Source organism: Schistocerca americana, chromosome 1 (assembly GCF_021461395.2).
Source record: "Schistocerca americana isolate TAMUIC-IGC-003095 chromosome 1, iqSchAmer2.1, whole genome shotgun sequence".
Lineage (NCBI taxonomy): Eukaryota > Metazoa > Arthropoda > Insecta > Orthoptera > Acrididae > Schistocerca > Schistocerca americana.
Window position 1 is genome coordinate 792,483,952 of NC_060119.1, and position 18,575 is coordinate 792,502,526.

The following is an 18,575-nucleotide window of genomic DNA, read 5'->3' on the forward strand; positions in this document are numbered from 1 at the left end:
GGCATGTCTGCCTCATAGTACTAATGACATGATGTGTATTTGAAGATGAATAAAACACTTCTCTCAACCAGCAGCGTGTCACTGAGCCCACGAGCCTGTCACTCCACAACTCACAACTGTCCTGGCACTTTCAGAGACCTAGTCTTTAGTTTCACTTGGATGTGATTATTAAAACTCCTTTGTATCGAATATGAGACACAGGACCTTCACCAAGTTTATAAAACTGCCATCAATCATAATCAGTTCAAGTATGTTAAAATTAAGACAAGGTCTGTTAACATTTGGAACCAATTTTTTCACCCTACTAGTCCAACCACCAAAACATGAGCTGTAACAGGGATGTTCCCCATGCAGGGTTGGGAAAAGAAACACATTCATAAATAAGAAATACTGAACTGCACTCTCTATAATGATAGTTGTACTACTAATAGCACTTAAAACTTCTTTGAAAAAAGTCAGACAGAACTCCACTGACTTGACATCTAAACAATTAATTGAGCAGCAGGAAGGACTGTAGGAATGCAAGTTGACAACTTTCAAAGGCTCATTGACAGACCTACCATAAAAATTTTGGCCTTCTATTAGCATCTTATCCATTCATTGGTACAAGTTACTACTTGCACAGTTTAAAAGGTTCATAAGATACAAGACAATAAATCACCACACTGACGTGACATGAGGCGAGGTGAGGTGAGGTGTGGCGAGGTGTGAGGTGAACTGTAAAGTGCTGATGGATGGCAGGGATGCAGCTTAGGGACAGAATAGAGATGTAGTACCAGCAAGCTTGCGCTGGTGTGTGCAAAGGGAATGAGTGATATACAATGAAGTTGAGAAGTTGATTGTGGTAGGGGTAGATAGAGCAGAGGAAGAAGGAAAAGGAGAGGAGAAAAGAGTGTGAGTGGAAAATGGAAGAAATGGAAGGGTAGTGGCATAGGTATGGGGGTGGAATGGGGGGGGGGGGGGGGATTTTAAGTTGGTGTTGGAACTTGGGATCATGGAGACCCATGACTGGAGGATTGCAGGATGTTTTGTATGGGTAATTCCCATCTATATAATCCACAAAAGATTGCATTGGTAGGGAGAGGTGGGTGGGATGTAACCAAGTGGCACAGTTTTTAAAGTGGTCAAACCTGCTGTGCTCAGCAGTATGTTTTGCCACAGGCTACAGTGAAGTAACAGAAATGTGCGCGAGTTCTCTCTCTCTCTCTCTCCCCCCCCCTCCCCCCCCCCCCCCCCCACCACCACACACACGCACACACACACACACACACACACACACACACACACACACACACACAGAGTTGCCTCCTCTACTTCAACTGCACATGAACGCATATCTCATAGAAGAAGAAAAGAAATGATACTTGCCATAGCTGACTTATCATGGATCACTAGTATCCTATATTTACAGAAGGGAAGAAAAGTACTGACTTACCCTATCTTCTTCAACTTCTACTACGTTGTCATCAGCCAACTGAAAATCAAGTCGCCGTCTTTTTGTTACGTTCTGATCAGGAACAGGTGGACTCTCAGTTCTGTCTACAGCCCTTGTCTTTCTGTCATTGTCACACACTACTACTCTAGACGGATCTGTCCTCGATGGCAATCTCTTCAATGAAACAACTGGCGAAGAAGTAGGAGAACTTGGCAGACTGTAGTGTTCTTTGTTTGGAGTACTTGCTGGAGATGAGATAGTTCTTTGAGACACTGGACTCTTCAAATTTTCACACTGAAGTAACTCCTTCTTATCAGTGTCCTCCACGATAACTACAGGTGAACTACCTTCACACGTTTCATTTTTATCATTTGAATTTATAGATGCATTTGCCCGCCGCAAAGAAAGCCTTTTTGTTGGAATGGTGGGTGAGCTTGCTTCACTAGCTTGTGAAGGTGTACTTACATTCACTTTTTTTGGAGATTTATCTGAACTATGAGTCATGGATTGATTTAAGTTTTCTTGCAAATACAACTTTTTAGCACTGTTGATTTCCTCTACAATGACTAATGGTGGGGAATCCCTGCGTGACTGCTGGTCTTTCTTGGAGTTATCCTTTACTTCATTATTCAAAATTATGTCATCTGTTTGGGACATGTCATTGTTACCTTTACCTCCTGGAGAGCTTAGCGATTCACTCGAGTTGTCGTCATCAAGGAATTCCAAATAATCCCTCTCAATTTTATTTTGCCTGCCTCTCAAATTGTACCTCTGATTAGCACGAGTTTCTGTGTTACAGACTGAATCTTTGCGGGTTCTTGGCGGCAAAGTGAAAGTGGGGCCAACAATTGGTTTCCCCCACTCTACACAATTTAGCTTTTTATTTCGGGCCTTTTCAAGCTTCTTTGCATAACTAATGCTATACTTTCTGAACTCCACTGCGAAAGTATCATAGTCCAGTCCTTGAGCTAATAAATCAAAAGGAAATCTCAAATAGTCTTTTCCCCGTTTTCTTTTAAAACTATCGCGATATGATTCCTTATCAACAAAAAATGGGTTTATATTTCGTTTTTTGTCCCTGAGATGGTCATGCTTTAAGGTAGCAGGTGAACTTTCTTTATTTTCTGGAGAATCCTGTGATTTTCCTTCTTCATTTGTTATGCTTGTTGTTCCTTCCACACTAACATTGGGTACACTCTGATCAGATGTATCAACCATCTCTATACTGTCTGTGGAAGACACACTGCCTGCTTTTGAACTGGCTTGAGATGAAGATTTGTCTTCCTCAATTTGTAAAGCAGGCAGTTCCAATTCATTTGCCTGTTCTTCAGACACCTGTAAACAGAATAATAAAGTTAACTTAATTAAAAACAACCAAGAAGATTTTTCTGTAAAGAACAAGTGTATAATAATTTTTTGCTACAAAGAAAAAAATGGTTGGGCTGAAGCAATGGAATTTCTGTATTTCAGATGAAGTAAATTAGTAAATACTTTCTACTGTTTGGAATGTACTGTGTTTGAAATGCACAAAATAATTTCTACATGACTTTGAATTACTGGGTATCCATTTTTTATTGATGTTCACTCAACAGACACAGATATCACCAGACAGCGTACATAGCTACATAAAATTAATGATAAATTACACACAAAAATATATAAAACTGCAAATATGATTTAAATTATACTGAACCATCTTCCACGCAATCAGATACACCACAAACGGACTTTTATAACACCATCCACCTAAACTAACTTACGCTGACCTTTTCAGTCTCAGGAAACTCTTCTTATATCAGTTGCTGTTTTTACCACCCAGTTATATGTTCATTCCTAGTAACTACTGGTCACGTTGTCCTTTTCTCCCTGCCTTTTCTCGACTGTGTTCTATGAGGCACAAACAACGCATGTTTCATAACTGTTACCTCCTTATCTTCAATCCTCAAATCTGTTATCTGGCTTTACCTTTTTGTTTTTGTTTTTGTTTTTGTTTCTGTTTCTATCTGCTCTCTGCTCCTTATTGATACTGCTGTTAAAGTTTTCTTACAAGGCTCCTGCAATGTCCATGTACAAATATCTTATCACAGTTTGAATCTTGACCAGCAAACTCTATTTTTTGTCATCTCTTGTATTACACTTACTGTGAACTATCAATATAGAAGTCTCAGTTTTCAAAGGGATAATAATGAAAATAAATATGAAAAAAGATTATATATTCTGAGGCAGTGATGCATAAAGTACGGTACACATATGTAGCTTATTAACTGCAACATCGCATGTTGAACTTTAGCTCAAGGGTGACACTATTTCACAAGATTCTGTATAGCCACAAATACCCAAAATTTTCACTTGCTACCAAAGAATGAAAACAATGACCAAAGCATAAACACAATAAATCCCACAACATCCTATCTTGATAATGACTAACTTTGTATGTATTGGGCATGAAATACAATACTCACATGGCACTTAACATCATCAGCTGCTAAGACTGAAATAAAATCACCACTGATGCATTATCTCATACTGAATAACAACCATGACTAGAAGATAAAAGACAAAGGAAAAGGTTAGGTCATATTAACAATTAATCTGTCAATCCTGTTTCAAAAAGTACCTTTCATAAGATTATCTATACATCCAACAGACAGTAATTCCTGATCTCAATAAGAAAGCTACAGAATTTTTTCTGGAAATAGGTGCAAAATAATCTTGCTTGCTATGTTCCAAAATATGATTTAAAAAAAATTGTACCCTTCTCTAAAAAAGATGATTTGTGTAATATGATGAAGCGTTTACCAAAGAGAGAGACTCCACAGGTTCAAATGCAGTGTATTCATACCAGCAGACAAGGAACTTAAATCAACAAAGAGAGTACTTCAATCTGGACATGGAATAGTTTGGGTTCGGTTAACCAATAAGGGCAGACTCAAATATATGGTATGATATTTTCTAGGTCACCAGACTCGTCCTGTAAGTAACTGTATAATTATGAGAAAACTTGAAAGTTTACTAGTATGTATGAAACTTCCTGCCATATTAAAACTATGAGTCAGACCGAGACTCGAACTCGGGACCTTTGCCTTTTGCAGGCAAGTGCTCTACTGACTGAGCTACCCAAGCATGACTCACGACCCATCTTCACAGCTTTATTTCCACCAGTATCTCGTCTCCTACCTTCCAAACTTCACAGAAGCTCTCCTTAAACCTTGCAAGACTAGCACTCCTTTCTTCCAGGAGTGCTAGTTTTGAAAGGTTTGCAGGAGAGCTTCTATGAAGTACAGGCACAAACAAGATACTGGCAGAAGTAAAACTGTGAGGATGGGTCGTGAGTTATGCTTGGGTAGCTCAGTCGGTAGAACACTTGCCCGCGAAAGTCTCCGTCCGACACACAGTTTTAATCTGATAAGAAGTTTCATATAAGCACACACACCGCTGCAGACTGAAAATTTCATTCTCTCTACTAGTGTGTATGATTCTCACTCAGATACTGACTTCACCAACTGATTGGAAAGTGGCAACATGACAAAACTAACAGAAAAATTTCTGTACAGGATATCTCTAAAAATTACGAAGAATAGAGAGCTTGTAACCTCACTCATGATGCACATATCTTAAGTTTGTTGGCAAACAAACAGGTCAGACCTTTTTGAAAATGATTACAGAGACTGGATCATTGACCCTGATGCAGTTGTAAGAAAAATGTTTACAAATATACAAAACACTACCAAAAAGTAAAAAACTTTAGACACCCAGTAATTCCAAGAAGGAGGATGTCACCCTTTCTTCAGACACACTAGAATAATATGATTTAAATAACTAAAGTGTAGAGGAACTGTGCAAATGTTGAAGGAAAAAGGAAAAGAATGCAACTGTTAGATTAATTAATGATGACAAGAGTTGCCTCTTGGTATATAAATAATACTGAAAACACTTTTTGAAACATTGTCATCAGCACAGTTGGTAAGAAGCAGAAAAATACACATAGGAAGCTGTTCATTGAAACATATTTGGCTACCAAAAATATAATACATGACACTTTGAGTAACTGTAGCAAAATATACTCACAGGACTTTTCAGGATTAATGAGTCACACACAACTGATGTCCGTAAAACATCAGAAACACGCAGGAGTAGGAATGTGAATGGGAATTATCAGAGGTGCTCAGTTGTAGATGAAGCAAACAATAGGCTCTGAATTATGAGGTAACTGTGGCTTCTCTACAAAATAATAAATGGAAGGAAAAGTACCACTTGCCATGCACTTTATAAGGATTCACAAGGCTAGAAACAGGCCAGATCCTATCAATGTCAGTATAGAAACAGGGATTGGCGATCATGTCATTATAGCAACTATGGTTACAAAAGTTAATAAATCAATTAAGACGACTAGAAGAGTGTTTGTGCTAGAAAGAGCAGATAAGCAGTTGTTAGCACCTCCTTAGACAGTGAACTATCATCACTTAGTTCCAGTATGATGGATGTAGTGAAATAATGGGCAAAATTTAAGCAAGCTGTAGATTGTGGTCTGGAGAACTGTGTGTCTACTAAATGGATTAAGGGTGGAAAAGATCCATCATGGTTTAATAATGAGGCTTGGAAAATGCTGAAGAAGCAGAGGCTGTTGCACTCTCAGTTCAAAAGAGAGCACAAAGTACAACAAGCAAAGGTTAGTAGAGGTTTGTGTGCCTGTGAAGAGATCTATGAGCGAAGCATACAAGCACTACCACTGTCAAAAGATCTTGCAAAGAACCCAAGAAAATTCTGATCTTACGTAAAATCACTAAGTGGGTCCACGGCTGCCATAAAGTCATTTGTTGACCAGTCTGTTGTGACAGTTGAAGGTAGCAAAATGAAAGCTGAAGTTCTAAATTTCACATTCAAGAAGTCGTTCACTCAAAAGAATTGTGCAAACAAACCATAGTTTCACCACTGAACGACTCAGCTTATGGACAACACAGTAATAACCATCCATGACGTAGAGAAACAACTGAAGAACTTGAAAATAAGCTCGTCACCAGGTCCAGATGGAATCCCAATTCAGTTTTCCAACGAGTATTCTATGGCACTGACCTTCACTTTGTTTGCATTTATCATGAATCTCTCGCCCAGTGCAAATTCCCAAGAGACTGGAAAAAACTGCAAATGAGTCCTGCATATAACAAGGGCAAAAGAATGGACTCGTAAAATTACAGACCAGTATCCCTAACAGAACTGATTTCTGGTGTCCCCCAAGGTAACGTTACAGGCTTCTGCTGTTAATTTTGGAGACAATCTGAGCAGCTGTCTTAGGTTGTTTGCAGATGATGCTGTCATTTATTGTCTAGTGAAGTCATCAAAAGATCAAAATGAATTGCAAAATGATTTAGATGAGAGATCTGTATGGCATGACAATTGATCCTAAATAATGAAAAGTGCGAGGTCATCCACACTACTGCTAAAAGGAATCCATTAAACTTCGGTTACACAATAAATCAATCAAATCTAAAGGCCGTAAATTCAACTAAATACCTAGGAATTACAATTATGAACAACTTAAATTGGAAAGAACACGTAGAAAATGTTGTGGCGAAGGTGAACCAAAGACTGTATTTTATTGACAGAACACTTAGAAGATGCAACTGAACTACTAAAGAGACTGCCTACAATATGTTTGTGCATCGTCTTTTGGAGTACTGCTGTGTGGTGTGCAATCCTTAGCAGATAGGTTAACAGAATACATCAAAAAAGTTCAAACAAGGGCCGAACATTTTGTATTATTGTGAAATAGCAGAGAGAGTGTTGTGGACATGATACAGGATTTTGGATGGACATCATTAAAACAAAACCACTTATCGTTGTGGCGACATCTTCTCATGAAATTTCAATAACCAACTTTCTCCTCCAAATGAAAGAATATTTTGCCGACTTACGGTGGACTGCAGAGTATCGATGTAGATGTAGCTACATGTAAAACTATAATACCAAGTAGTATTAATAAGCCATGAATTGGGCTCAGTGATGACACCTTTGACTTAGGTTCTTTAGTAAAGAATATGCTGTAGTGATTATGGAGATGTAGAGGCAGATTTCACTATAAATGCAATCTTGCAATCATACATAACCAGTCTGGAGGCGATCTGCAGTATTATGAACACTGAATAAATTTTCAACTGCCAAGATTGCTACATTGTTTATTCGTATAGATTACTGGTTTCGACAGTTCTCTGTTGCCATCTTCTGATTTGTAAAAGATGGGACCGAAAATGCTAGGATACAGTAACTAATGTAACAGCTTACAATTATACCAAGATTTGCAATACATGGAATAACAACATACCTACATTTACATCATTGTAATCTTATCCTTCAGAACAATAAGTGGTGCTGGTATCATGATCTATACTAGAAGTTGGCATGTCAGTTTTAAAATAACAGCTATTTTCACACATGTTATGGTTCCGATTACAAGTGCTCAAATTCATCACCACTTTACAACTGATGGATTACAGCAGATAAATTCTTAGTGATATGTAAGTACATCATCTGGCACAGTGGTGGTACAAATCAATATCATAATGTAACATTAGATTAAGCCATGGATCTACTATTCCATATAATTACACAAGCTTAATTATTAGCATAACATATAAGCCAACTCAGTATTCTACAGTTAAAAAAAAAAAAAAAAAAAAAAAAAAAAGACTGTAAAATGATGCGCAACACACATAATTTATGCATAAACCCTTTCATATCATTGTAGGAAATTAAAAGAAAAAAAAAACATTTTATACAAATTCTTAAATTTCTTTACCAAATTTTTCTTTGTACAAAATCACATACAATAGGACATCCTATAACCAGTCAAAAGCTCTATATGTACATCTAATGGTATCATATGTAGCTTTATTTTAATACATCCAGAAATAGCTCCAATATCTATAGCCACAGATATAGTATTTCAACAAGAATACATTTAAAGTACATATACCAACAATAGAGATATATAATGTTTGTGCTTTTGTTATCAACTACAATGTTTACATGAGGTTATCCATGACTCATTCGAGGTCTATGTGAAATCTCATCGCCTGACACAATTGAGGACATCATCTAGAATTACCAGCACACTCTTACACATGACTGTGCTAGAACAAATATGCTAATGTGATATTCACCCTTGATGACTAATGTCAAAAATGTTGTCATGTAATAGAATATGACTAGTATTCAGATCATCGTAATTTTAAAAACAGTACTACAACAAATTCTTGAGATAAATTTTCATACAGAATTATGTTATATACCCATCTTTTTTCTCTTGATCAAGAGAAAGAAAACTGGCGTTCTACGGATCGGAGCGTGGAATGTCAGATCCCTTAATCGGGCAGGTAGGTTAGAAAATTTAAAAAGGGAAATGGATAGGTTAAAGTTAGATATAGTGGGAATTAGTGAAGTTCGGTGGCAGGAGGAACAAGACTTTTGGTCAGGTGAATACAGAGTTATAAATACAAAATCAAATAGGGTTAACGCAGGAGTAGGTTTAATAATGAATAAAAAAATAGGAGTGCAGGTAAGCTACTACAAACAACATAGTGAACGAATTACTGTGGCCAAGATAGACACGAAGCCCACACCTACTACAGTAGTACAAGTTTATATGCCAACTAGCTCGGCAGATGATGAAGAAATTGATGAAATGTATGATGAGATAAAAGAAATTATTCAGGTAGACGAAGATTTAAAAGTCATGGGTGACTGGAACTCGACAGTAGGAAAAGGAAGAGAAGGAAACGTAGTAGGTGAATATGGATTGGGGCTAAGAAATGAAAGAGGAAGCCGTCTGGTAGAATTTTGCACAGAGCATAACTTAATCATAGCTAACACTTGGTTCAAGAATCATGAAAGAAGGTTGTATACATGGAAGAACCCTGGAGATACTAAAAGGTTTCAGATAGATTATATAATGGTAAGACAGAGATTTAGGAACCAGGTTTTAAATTGTAAGGCATTTCCGGGGGAAGATGTGGACTCTGACCACAATCTATTGGTTATGAACTGTAGATTAAAACTGAAGAAACTGCAAAAAGTTGGGAATTTAAGAAGATGGGACCTGGATAAACAGACTAAACCAGAGGTTGTACAGAGTTTCAGGGAGAGCATAAGGGAACAATAGACAGGAATGAGGGAAAGAAATACAGTAGAAGAAGAATGGGTAGCTCTGAGGGATGAAGTAGTGAAGGCAGCAGAGGATCAAGTAGATAAAAAGATGAGGGCTAGTAGAAATCCTTGGGTAACAGAAGAAATATTGAATTTAGTTGATGAAAGGAGAAAATATAAAAATGCAGTAAATGAAGCAGGCAAAAGGGAATACAAACGTCTCAAAAATGAGATCGACAGGAAGTGCAAAATGGCTAAGCAGGGATGGCTAGAGGGCAAATGTAAGTATGCAGAGGCTTATCTCACTAGGGGTAAGATGGATACTGCCTACAGGAAAATTAAAGAGACCTTTGGAGAAAGGAGAACCACTTGCATGAATATCAAGAGCTCAGATGGAAACCCAGTTCTAAGCAAAGAAGGGAAAGCAGAAAGGTGGAAGGAGTATATAGAGGGTCTATACAGGCGCGATGTTCTTGAGGACAATATCATGGAAATGGAAGAGGATGTAGATAAAGATGAAATGGGAGACATGATACTGCACGAAGAGTTTGACAGAGCACTGAAAGACCTAAGTCGAAACAAGGCCCTGGGAGTAGACAACATTCCATTAGAACTACTGACAGCCTTGGGAGAGCCAGTCCTGACAAAACTCTACCATCTGGTGAGCACGATGTATGAGATAGGCGAAATTCCCTCAGACTTCAAGAAAAATATAATAATTCCAATCCCGAAGAAAGCAGGTGTTGACAGATGTGAAAATTACCAAACTATAAGTTTAATAAATCACAGCTGCAAAATACTAGCGCAAATTCTTTACAGACAAATGGAAAAACTGGTAGAAGGCAACCTCGGGGAAGATCAGTTTGGATTCCGTAGAAATGTTGGAACACGTGAGGCAATACTGACCCTACGACTTATCTTAGAAGAAAGACTATTCAATCTGTATATTGAGCAAGCAGTAACGGAAACAAATGAGGTTCGCCGATGACATTGTAATTCTGTCAGAAACAGCAAAGGACTTGGAAGAGCAGTTGAACCGAATGGATAGTGTCTTGAAAGGAGGGTATAAGATGGACATCAACAAAAGCAAAACAAGGATAATGGAATGTAGTCGAATTAAGTCGGGTGATGCTGAGGGAATTAGATTGGGAAATGAGACACTTAAAGTAGTAAAGGAGTTTTGCTATTTGGGGAGCAAAATAACTGATGATGGTCGAAGTAGAGAGGATATGAAATGTACACTGGTAATGGCAAGGAAAGCGTTTCTGAATAAGAGAAATTTGTTAACATCCAGTATTGATTTATGTGTTAGTAAGTCATTTCTGAAAGTATTTGTGTGGAGTGTAGCCACGTATGGAAGTGAAACGTGGACGATAAATAGTTTAGACAAGAAGAGAATAGAAGCTTTTGAAATGTGGTGCTACAGAAGAATGCTGATGATTAGATGGGTACATCACATAACTAATGAGGAGGTATTGAATAGAATTGGGGAGAAGAGGAGTTTGTGGCACAACTTCGACTAGAAGAAGGGATCAGTTGGTAGGACATGTTCTGAGGCATCAAAGGATCACCAATTTGGTACTGGAGGACAGTGTGGAGGGTAAAAATCGTAGAGGGAGACCAAGAGATGAATACACTAAGCAGATTCAGAAGGACATAGGCTGCAGTAGGTACTGTGAGATGAAGAAGTTTGCACAGGATAGAGTAGCATGGAGAGCTGCATCAAACCAGTCTCAGGACTGAAGACCACAATAACAACAACCCATCTTTATCCAAGAAACTTCTCCAAAAATATTCCTAAAGAATTTTTTTAAGCAATTCTTAACGTGAAATTAAACAATGGATACTCCAGGTAGGAATATCAACAATGTAGGAAAAGACAGAGTGCTACTTACCGTAAAGAATACACAGTAAATTGCAGACAGGGACAATTAAAAAACCATTTACAGCTGTCTTTTCCTACATTGTTAATATCGAATTACATAAGGTTAACCTAAAACTTTTTAAAAAATCCCTGTGTGTGTGTGTGTGTGTGTGTGTGTGTGTGTGTGTGTGTGTGTGTGTGTGTGTGTCATATGATGCCATATATGAGCTAATTTTATTACATCCATAAATACTCAAAATCAAAGGTGCAATTAATACATTATGATTTTTTCATGCGGAAAATATACACTGTACCTATTTACCAATGAAGCTAACACTAATATTTTGCATTTTTCTTAGCAAATGTGCTGTTTTTACAAGCTTGCATACAACAATATGCCGTCTGACGCCTAGGTGATAGTCTACATGCAATTTTGTCACCCAAAGTTCTAGGTGAAATCTCTTCCACATTTGGTGTGTAAGTGTACAGTTAATTTACCATATGGGACTGCAATTGCTGATAACTGAAGCTGTGAACGATGTATTTAGAAATCTTCCTTATTTTATAAGACGTAATGTATAAATGAGCTTCCTTAGAACAACACGTTGTACAATATCTAGGTGCATTCATGTTACCCAACATCTACGTACAAACTCATCATCCGATGTCTAGATTAAATCTGTAACATTGTTTGCTATGATCAACCTACAATTATAGCCTCCTTTGGATTACAAGTGTTCGTTAAACAACCAGTGATCCAATGTTGCTAATCATTTATAGATATCTGTATGTAATAAAATTATTATAACCACAGGTGCTCTCCCTAAAAGATCGTCATTAATATGTCATTGCGTATATCTAATAATATCATCTGGATTAATTTTATTCTATCCCGAATTACTCAGAATCAAAGGCAAAGATAGCACATAGAAGACAACATGACATGGAGCTATAAATAATAATTTACTATTTTGTTAACAAATATACAGCTTATACAAGCTTATTTACAACAATACATCATTCGACATCTAGGTGAGATCTGATTACCTGGCGTCTACGTCTAATCTCGTCGCACGCTGTCTCTTTCATTGTTTGATGTGTCATGTAATATTCTATCACATAGAATCGTGGATCTCTTATTGAACCCATGACCTGGCTATTTACTATTTATTTGCCTTTTTCATGTGATGCATAAACACACCTATTTATGACAAAGCACCATACTTCATCTAGGTGACATCTCGGCATCTGACATCCATATACAACACTGCCTCCCAATGTCTAGGTAAAATCCCTTCCATTATTTGATATAAACAACGTAATTATAAACCCACATAAGATTGTAACTGCTCTTAAATTAACCTGTGATCTTATATTAAGAACCTTTAACACACATTTGTTATAGAGCAATTATTATTTTCATGTGATATTCTCTCTCGATGACTAATATCAAATGCACTCTTATCAAATACAGTACAGGAGATGATTAGGTTATTCTTTCTATGCCTCATGATATATTAACAGTTATTACTAAAAGAAGTAACCGATACATGTAAAAGGCATAAGACCAAAACCAACTTACAAAATTTTAAGCTGCACAATTTATAACACCCATCAACAGAACAAGATCTGCTACACACAAGATCATCTTATTACAAATTGTTTTTTTGTACCTATTAAAATCTGCATAAAATGAAAGACATGCAGATACCAAGTAATTTGACATTAACATTGTCTGATATTACAAGCTTGTATATGAATGCGCCAATTTGAAGCATGTCTTGAAATTATAACAAATAACCTTTTAACCCATTGAAAGTTATGTCAAGGAGAGATTGTGGAGCTGTTGGAATTGCTAAAAATGCCATTATCTTATAAATATTTCCAATTTAACAGTAAGTACTACATCAATTTGAAGGACTGGTCAGAGGCAATAGCTTGGTGGGGATAAAGGCAGATATTACAAACAACCTAGAAAATAATTTTTTCCAATTGAACAGAGATTTGAAAGAAAAAATAGTATATTTTAGGCATTACATTGACAACATCATTGTTTTGTTAAAATGTGGTGAAACTGGAGTACAAGAGTATCTAGCATCATTAAAAGGGTTGCACAATAAACTTCAGTTTACATTAGCAATGGACAAGGATAAGGCCATCAATTATTTACATATAACAGAAACAAAATGATTGATACTGTTTCAGCATTTTTAGGAAACCTACAAACACAGATATGATTATAAATGGTGAATCATGCCATCCAATGCAATATAAGGTGGTGTACTTTAATAGCACGTTACGTACGATCGTAAGGTAGAACGGTAATTTCAAAAAACTAACATAAGGCTTGCATTTAACACTGCTAACACACTAAAACCAAAATAGAGACATAATACTGAGAAAGATGAAGACAAATATACTATGACTGATGTATGTTAAGTTGCATTGTGCCAAGTGGCAAGAATTTTATGTTGGGCAAACAGGTTATACAAGGTTTAAGGAGCCTTCCAGAACTCACAACAAAACAGCCTCTGGAGACCACCTACATGACAGGAAACATAATATTACAAATATAAGGCGCAACGTGAAAGTCTTACAATAACCCTGTTAAGGAATGAGATTGGGCATTTTATAGAACTTTTAGATGTATAGTAATTGAAGGTACTGTCAGGAACATTTATTGAATGGTCTACTGGAATCTACTCAAAAAACTTCTTTACAATTTTTGATGAGCTGTTATAATTTTAATTAAGTGTGTCTTCAAACTGATGATGACTTTAACTATGCATGGCTAGTTATAGCATGTCAGTGGATTCTTGGACTCCAACCAGTTGTATGCATCACTGGTGATAAGAGAAATAGTTTACGATCTCCCTAGACCTCGGGTTCCAATGTGCTTACTGCTACAAAAACAACGATCTAGCCTTCACAAGGAACACCACGTATATGCAGATTATAGTAGGTATTAAATTATAATCTGTAATAAGAAGGTTTAGTGCATGGCAGATCCCATTCTACTCAGAGGGATCCCAAACTGTGCAGCTTCAAACCTTATACATTCAAACTTTTGTAGACTGGTTTCGTTCATATTCCTTTAACCCTTTAACTGCTCTGGACATGTTAAGACGCGCGCCTTTGTACCTGTCCCTGTGTGCCCAGAATATGTTTACGCGTGCCACCAGTCCTTCTACTCGTACTCTGAACTTGTCTACGCGTAGACACGTTCAGAGTACCAGGTAGAAGGACTGATGGCGCACGTAAACACTTTCAGAGCACACAGGGACTGGTACAAAGGCGCGCGTGCTAACATGTCCAGAGCAGCTAAAATGTATCCTGCTATACCCTATAGTAATAACTATTAATATATCATGAGGTGTAGAAAGAACAAGTTGTATTTCATGAGAGCACTTTGATATTAGTCATCAAGAGAGAATATCATGTGAAAATAACAACTGTACTACAACAGATATGTATTAAGGGTTAGTAATACATGATTACAGGTTACTTTCAGAAAAGTTACAATCTTAGGTGGGTTTATAAATATATTGTTTGTATCAAATAATGGAAAGTATTTTACCTAGACATTGGGAAACGACGTATATGGATGTCAGGTGCCGAGATTTCACCTGCATGTCGTACGACATGTTGTCATAAGTGTTTATGCATCACATCTTACAAAAAAAGACTAACAAATGTTAAATAGAGACACCATGGGTTCAAGAAGAGATACTGTGATTCCATGTGATAACGTTTAGCACATGGCTGTAAAACGATGGAAGAGACATCGGGTGATGAGATCAGATGCAGGTATCAGGTAATGAAATATCACCTAGACATTGAATGATGTATTGTTGTGAATAAGCTCGTATAAACAGCACATTTGTTAACAAAATCGTAAAATATTATTTACAGCCCCATGTCGTCTTCTGTTTTCTATCTTTGCCTTTGATTCTGAGTAATTCTGGATGGAATAAAATAAATCTAGGAGATATAATTAGATGGCACATTGATTTAGTCATCTATGGAGAGCACTTATGACTAGAATAATTATATTACATACAATATCTGTGAATGATTAGCAACACTCCATCACAGGTTATTTTACAAGCGTTTGCGATCCAAAGGAGGCTAAATTGTATGGTGATCATAGCAAACGACGTTAGAGATTTAACCTACCGGTAGACATCTGGTGATGAATTTGTACCTAGATGTTGTGTAACATGAGTTCACCTAGACATTGTACAATGTGTTGTTGTAAATAAGCTCATTTATACACTGTCTACAAAAGAAGAAAACAATTATAGGTATGTCACTCATGGCTTCAGCTACAAATAACTAGGGCCTACAATGCCATGTGATAAATTAACTGTAGGCTACACTGATACATCAAATGTGGAACAGATTTCAGCTAGACATTGGGTTACAAAATTACAGATAGATGTTGGGTGACGAAATTGCAGGTAAACATTGGGTAATGAGCTCTGATATAGATTAATTGCACCTTTTATTTTGATTATTTGTGGATGCAATAAAATTGGTTCACCTATGGCATCATATAAGTTACACAGGATTTTTTAAAAAAGGTTTAGGTTTTTAGGTTTATCTTATGTAATTTGATATTAAGAATTGTTTAAAAATGTTTTTAAATTATGAAGATCTGGGCACTGGTCACATTCTGTTACATGGTGGCACTTCTGACAATAGTGATCTAAAGTGAACATTATGTGAACATATATGTTCTAGCACAGATATATGCAAGAGTGAGCTGGTGATGTTACATCATGTGCTCAGATTAGGAGTGATTGCAATCCTGAATGGTGCAATAATTGTACATTCGTTATATTAAACATTGGAAGAGTGTTAACCAAGATACCAGGTGATCAGATTGCCCATAGGCATCAGGCAATGAGGTTTCAACTACACCATGAGTGATGTGTTGTTGTGGATAAGCTCATATAAACATAATAATTGATAACAAAAGCAAAAACATTTAACATCTCCATTGTTGGTATATATATTCTGATGTATTCTTGAGGAAATACCTTATTAGATTAGATTAACTTTCATTCCAATTGATCCATAGCGAGGTGGTCCTCCAGGATGTAGAATATGTCATATCTGTGTCTGCAGATACTGCATTATTCCTGGATGTATTAAAATTAACCTACATATGATACCATCAGATATACATAGAGGGCTTTTGAGTGGTTATAGGATGTCATATTGTATGTGGTTCAGTATTTAAAAAATATGGTAAAGAATTTTTAGGAATCTGTGTAAAGTATTTTTTTAAAAATTCTAAAATATGAAAATAATGATGCATAAACTATATTTTATGGTTGTGCTGATGATTTTAGATTCAGTCTTTTAAAAACAGCAGAATACTGAGCTGGCTTATATGTTATGATTAGAGACCAGATTATTCGCATTTGCATGTTGCATATGCATTCGCATATTTGGCTCCTTTTCACCAGTTATTGTATATTTTAACTAAAAACTGATGACGAAGCATCGCTCTATGTTTACAATATATAGACGGGCGGTCTCTAGCTCGATCTAGTTTTGATGTCTCACAGATTAGCCGCAACCTAGAACTGCGTGCAATCGTTAGCAGAGAGGATACTGCCTAGCGAAAAAATTACAGAAGAACTGGAACAGGCACAGTCAATGCTCCAGCGCCCCCGATTAATCCCCTCCGCTGTCGGCAATAACTAAATGAAACTATGCAAGCTTTTGGTCGCACGTTTCTTGTACACAGTTGACCAAGTTTACGACGTGTAGTTTGTAACGTGTTCTGCGCCATGCAGCCCGAAAAAAAAGAAAAATCGGATGGCTGACCATCCTGGAACATTTACATATGAAGGAACTGTTTTATATTGTCGAGTTTGCGAGAAAAACATTTCGTGCAAAAAAAAGTTTCTAAGTCGTCATACTGCAGGATTACAGAAGAAAGGGCCACGACAGCTTGTGCCAATAGCAAGTTGCAGTAGCAGGGATCTGTCCAAAGGTAACCAAAAAAATCTGTATAACATGGGTCTATGTGAAGCATTCATTGCAAGCAACATTCCTCTTCACAAACTTACAAGCCCTATCCTCAAACGCTTACTGCGCAAACATTGGTTGAATCAGAACATACCAGATGAATGAACAATGCGTAAAAATTACACACCGACAATTTACGTAAATGTTCTGGAAGAAGTACGCAATGAACTCGAGGACAGCAGTATCTGGATTTCAGTTGACGAAACTACAGACATTTGTGGCGGTTACATAACAAATTTAATTGTTGGTGCCTTAAAAGAAGAGTCTTCTTCTTCCTACTTAGCCGCCTGCAAAGAACTTCGAAAAGGAAATCATTCTACGACCGCCAGATTTGTGAATTAGGATATTAGAAATAAATATATCTAGAATCCTCTGCAGATGAAAGGCTGCTCCCTATATGACCAAAGCAGGAAAATTTCTCCGAGCATTTTATTCAAATTTGATTCATGTAACGTGCTTTGCTCGTGGAGTACATCGCCTTGCTGACGAAGTTCGTTCCACGTTTGTGAATGTAAATAAACTGATTTCAACCACAAAGAAAGTGTTTCTACAGGTTCCTGCTATCATCGAGATTTACAAAGAAAAACTACCAGAATTGCCTTTACTTCCCGAACCACTGGTAACTCATTGGGGTATGTGGGTTGAAGATGTATTGTTTAACAATGAACATTTCGAGGGCATTAGAGGTATAGTAAACGACTCCGATAATGCAGAGCCTTTGGCAGTTTATAATGTAGGCCTGTGCTGTGATAGTGCCACGCTAAACAACAAAGGGTGCAAGCCCCCTCCGTGAAAAACACAACCACACCATACCACGCCTACGAATTTTACTGTTGGCACTACATATGCTAGCATATGACTTTCACCGGGTATTCGCCATACCCAACCCTGCCATCAGATCACCATATTTGTAGCCTACCGTGATTTGTCACTCCACACAACATTTTTCCACTGTTCAATCGTCCAATGTTGAGCAGTCGCTCGACCATGAAATCCAAGTTTTCTCAGCTCCCACCTAAGTGTCATAGTACTTGCAGTGGATCCTGGTGCAGGCTGAAATTCCTGTGTGATAGTTTGGATAGATGTCTGCTATTA

At 37.1% G+C, this 18,575-nt stretch overlaps 1 protein-coding gene across 2 annotated transcripts in view; it reads right to left on the minus strand.

Annotated features, from left to right (window-relative positions):
* LOC124612464 overlaps positions 1-18,575 on the minus strand; it is a 134,966-nt gene that overhangs the window by 43,177 nt on the left and 73,214 nt on the right. For both annotated transcript variants that reach the window (XM_047140703.1, XM_047140695.1), the window contains one exon: positions 1,436-2,770. In XM_047140703.1, the coding sequence (XP_046996659.1) occupies positions 1,436-2,770 (1,335 nt within the window). The remainder of the gene's footprint in view (positions 1-1,435; positions 2,771-18,575) is intronic.